The sequence below is a fragment of the Rhododendron vialii genome, chromosome 1a (assembly GCF_030253575.1).
Source record: "Rhododendron vialii isolate Sample 1 chromosome 1a, ASM3025357v1".
NCBI lineage: Eukaryota > Viridiplantae > Streptophyta > Magnoliopsida > Ericales > Ericaceae > Rhododendron > Rhododendron vialii.
The window spans coordinates 43,644,729-43,648,335 of NC_080557.1; the positions used below are offsets into that span (position 1 = coordinate 43,644,729).

Sequence of the window (3,607 nt, forward strand, 5' to 3'; positions counted from 1 at the left end):
TAACCATACAGGAAAAAAAAAATGATTTGTGACAGATCTTCTGAAACAAGTACCAACAAGATCTCACCAGAATTTGGCTAAATTTATACGTCGTCATGAGATCTCTAGAGTACTTGTTCACTCCCTCGCAATATCATCTTCTACCACATCACAAAACCTAAAAAAAATAGTAAAAATATATGGCAATTGCCGGCCACTGGCCAGTTTAATTACGAGACACCAAACTCCAGATAGAGCACGCGGAATTAACCTAAAAATTAAGGGCAACATGTACACACTCTTACCTCCAATATTTCTGAAGAGATGATTTTTTTGACTTGTTTTGTTGTTGTCGGATACTAAATGGGTTCTGTTGTTGTTGTTCTCTCTTCGTCAGAGATGCTAATGACAAGTTTTACTTACGTACGTTGGACCGATAGCTGAACTCTTTCAATTAACCAGCTAGCTTTCTGATGGAAAATTCAAACCCATGGAACCCATTTTCTTTCTTAGCACAAGAAAACAAAGAGAGAGAGAGGTTACTATCCACTTCCTCATCCCAAAGCATTTCCTTCACCTCCTTTTGTTTTGATTTCATGCTTAGTGACAGATTGAGATCAAGCTCGTCAGTCATCATGTCTTGGGCTTTTCTCTTCAATGATCTGTTGGGATTTTGGCCTCCATTGGTGCTCCAACTGGTGTCCAGAACAACGGAGTTGTTAATCAAATCTGTACTACTCTCTCCTTCGTTTCCATGCCAGTAGTACTGCTTCAAATCTTTGGAGAACTCGTGATGGGTTTTCTTCTTGCCATTGTTTTCCATTGTGAACGTAGAACCATTGTCCGCGTAGAGGTCATGAAGCCTCTCATTTGTTACGCAAGACCTTGGTGTCCAGTTTCCATGGCCACTCCAAGAAACTTCCCTACATCTGCAAAAATAATTAAATCGATCGATGTCAAGGTCATGAATCTCGTCGATACTTATAATGAATCTCGTCTGCAATATTTGGAGTCGATATATTTTGCCAAGAGTTATTAGTAAAGGAAGTCAATAGTCGATTCATGTTGATGTAACAAAATATAATACATCGATTTATTTATTTATTTATTTTTGATCACACCTGAAATCAGGCCTAAATTCTGGATCAAGCACCCGGGGTTGCCAAAGATTGTGGGCTAGGCCATCTGCTCTTGTAGTAAGATACCCTCCCCTACCATTTATAACTGTCAAGTAATGAAAAACAATAATCTCAGTACATATGTAGAAATTAATTACGATGGAAAACAAAATACTTAAGAAACATCAAGTTCTTATAAGACATGATACGTACCTTGGCCCTGATTATCAATCTTTTTGCTCCGGTACATCTGTGACATGATAACCCGAGAATATATACAACATCAAGGACAGTCACGGATACGATTTATGCTAAATCTAAAACCCATATTTTCTACTATTTTATTTTTTTTCCCTATTGAATTAACCTAATCTTTAATTACCTGCAAGTGGCTCTTGACATGAGCAATATTTAGGCCCTTGACATTCATCAGTTGTAGAACTGATTTGGGTGTTGCTCCTATCACTCAAACAAGTAGATCATAATTCATCAAGAATTCAAATATGCATTACTTAGATAGGATTATGATAAACAAATTAAACTGAAGATTTTTCAGGCCTTACTTTGTTGACCACCGAGTCGGTCTATAGCTTGAAGAAAGCACAGATGGAGATCCGGAGTCCACCTTAGCCGCGGAACCTTAGATCGCATATACGGCCTCACCCCACCGGAACTTATAACCTTCTTCCGATCATCATCACCCTCCTGATCATCAGATATGGTGTTGCTCGAGCTCTCACTAGCTTTCGGCTTATTTTCGTCACAACCCTCCTCCTCCTCCCTCTCGTCGTGATCCTGATCCTCTTCCGGCCTCTCCGAAGGATTCAACTTTGGTTCATCGATTTCCTTCATGTTTTTCAACTTCAAACTTGAAGGCTTGTTTTGCTGATCACATATGATCATGAAGTTTTTATTGGACGGTTTTGATGCGTGGAGAGAAAATTTGAAGTGAAAGGAGCAAAAGGTCCATGGAGTGATGAAAAATGGCAAACCTAACTACTGCTCTCAAAGTCCTAACATTGAGATAGACTTGTCTGCACGCATCCCCATTGCATCATCTTTCCTACTTATTTATTAAGCAATTAATACTGTATAACCCTGTGGACTATGGAAATGTTTTGAAAAGTAAAAAACTAGACTTGTTATGTGCATGAGGTGGTGAAACTTCTAGATCAAACTATATACATCATCAAGAGGAAAAACGAACACGAGATAACAAAACCGCGAGGGGGGAATGAACTTATGCACTATAAAGCGCCCGGGCTAATTAACACATTGCTTTCATATATTCGGTAGTAGTCTTGAGGCACGAAATAAATTTACTCTATTTTATTTTTTGAACCCTATTCTCGGTACCTTTTTTGGGCATATATCTAACCGTGTCGTTCGGTCTCTTTTTTTATTGGTCCAGGGTGACAAGGCCGACATACGTTAGATTGTTCAGTCTATAACGTCTTCAAAGTACTGAACCTACTGGTAAATCTTTGTTTTCAATCCTTTTCTTGAGGAAATTACAGTAAGTGTTAATGCCTAGTGATGCTTTCTGTCGGAATATTAATTCAGTGATTTGTATTTGTTTTTGTTTTTGCTTGGTACCATGAGCACCACCTATAAAAACAAAAGTTGCATTTTTTGTACATTTCTCTGAGATTCCTCTATTTTCAATACATGAGATATCCCTAATAATATGCTGCTCCTGCTGTCTTGGGTCATTCCCAATACATGATTTGAGGGATTCCCCCCACCCTCTTCTAGGGAATATAATAATCTATGTTTATCAAGGGTACTCTTGTATGTCATTAATTTCTTCTGTACTGTTTCTCTTTTTTTTTTTTTTTGGGTTTGGAAATTGGAATGCAAATGACAAAATAACATTATCAATATTCTATGGTGTAAGTTGTTTGGCATGTGAAGCCTGATTCGATTTGAGCTGCTCTTCGCTAGTTCAGGGTTCGATAATTATGTAAACCCTATGTTCCAATAATTGTCATATGCAATAACCAATGTAAATACGTAGTGAAACCTGGCGTGACTCGTAGACAGAGTAAATCTAAGTAAAGAAAAACATGATTCATATAGCGGATCCCAATTGAATAGGACACAAGGTTTGGTTTGGTACTAACGCGCGTCTCGATCAATGCGTAAAATTTTGACAGAGAACTTTATCATTTCTTGTGGTACACTATATATTCTTTTAATTCTTGAAAAGGTAGCCTTGTTGTAAGCATGTGGGAATATTTAATTTCTGATGATTTTGTTTGATTCGTCCTCTTGAGATTTGAGAAGGGACTTGGAAAAACATTGGCATCGAAAAAGGTCAACTCCCCTCTATTTCTAAAATGTCATTACAGTCCACAGAAACAAAATAAACAAATTGCATGAGAATACGTAACCCTCCCTACAAATGCGGATCACAACCATCATTCCAGAATTGAGCATGTTTGTCTTTTTTGCCTTCGAATAGTCACTCCTCCCAACCACCACATGTATGACTTATGATGGTTTTTTTT

At 37.8% G+C, this 3,607-nt stretch overlaps 1 protein-coding gene across 1 annotated transcript; it reads right to left on the reverse strand.

Moving 5' to 3' along the window:
- Nucleotides 1-38: 38 nt before the first annotated feature.
- On the reverse strand, nt 39-2,142 carry LOC131324262 (putative Myb family transcription factor At1g14600). The gene is made up of 5 exons (XM_058356159.1): nt 1,661-2,142; nt 1,480-1,556; nt 1,311-1,347; nt 1,101-1,203; nt 39-908 (listed from the first exon to the last, which is right to left on the reverse strand). The coding sequence occupies exons 1-5, from the start codon at nt 1,998-2,000 to the stop codon at nt 434-436; spliced, it is 1,032 nt and encodes a 343-aa protein (XP_058212142.1). The 5' UTR covers nt 2,001-2,142; the 3' UTR covers nt 39-433.
- Nucleotides 2,143-3,607: the final 1,465 nt, after the last annotated feature.

What these genes read in the sequence shown, in the direction of transcription:
- LOC131324262 (XM_058356159.1), bottom strand. Translation starts at nt 2,000, where the DNA reads ATGATCATATGTGATCAGCAAAACAAGCCTTCAAGTTTGAAGTTGAAA. An exon ending in CCGACTCGGTGGTCAACAAA is followed by an intron (nt 1,557 to 1,660) that starts GTAAGGCCTGAA and finishes TTTGAGTGATAG; the next exon opens with GAGCAACACCCAAATCAGTT. An exon ending in ATGTCAAGAGCCACTTGCAG is followed by an intron (nt 1,348 to 1,479) that starts GTAATTAAAGAT and finishes ATCATGTCACAG; the next exon opens with ATGTACCGGAGCAAAAAGAT.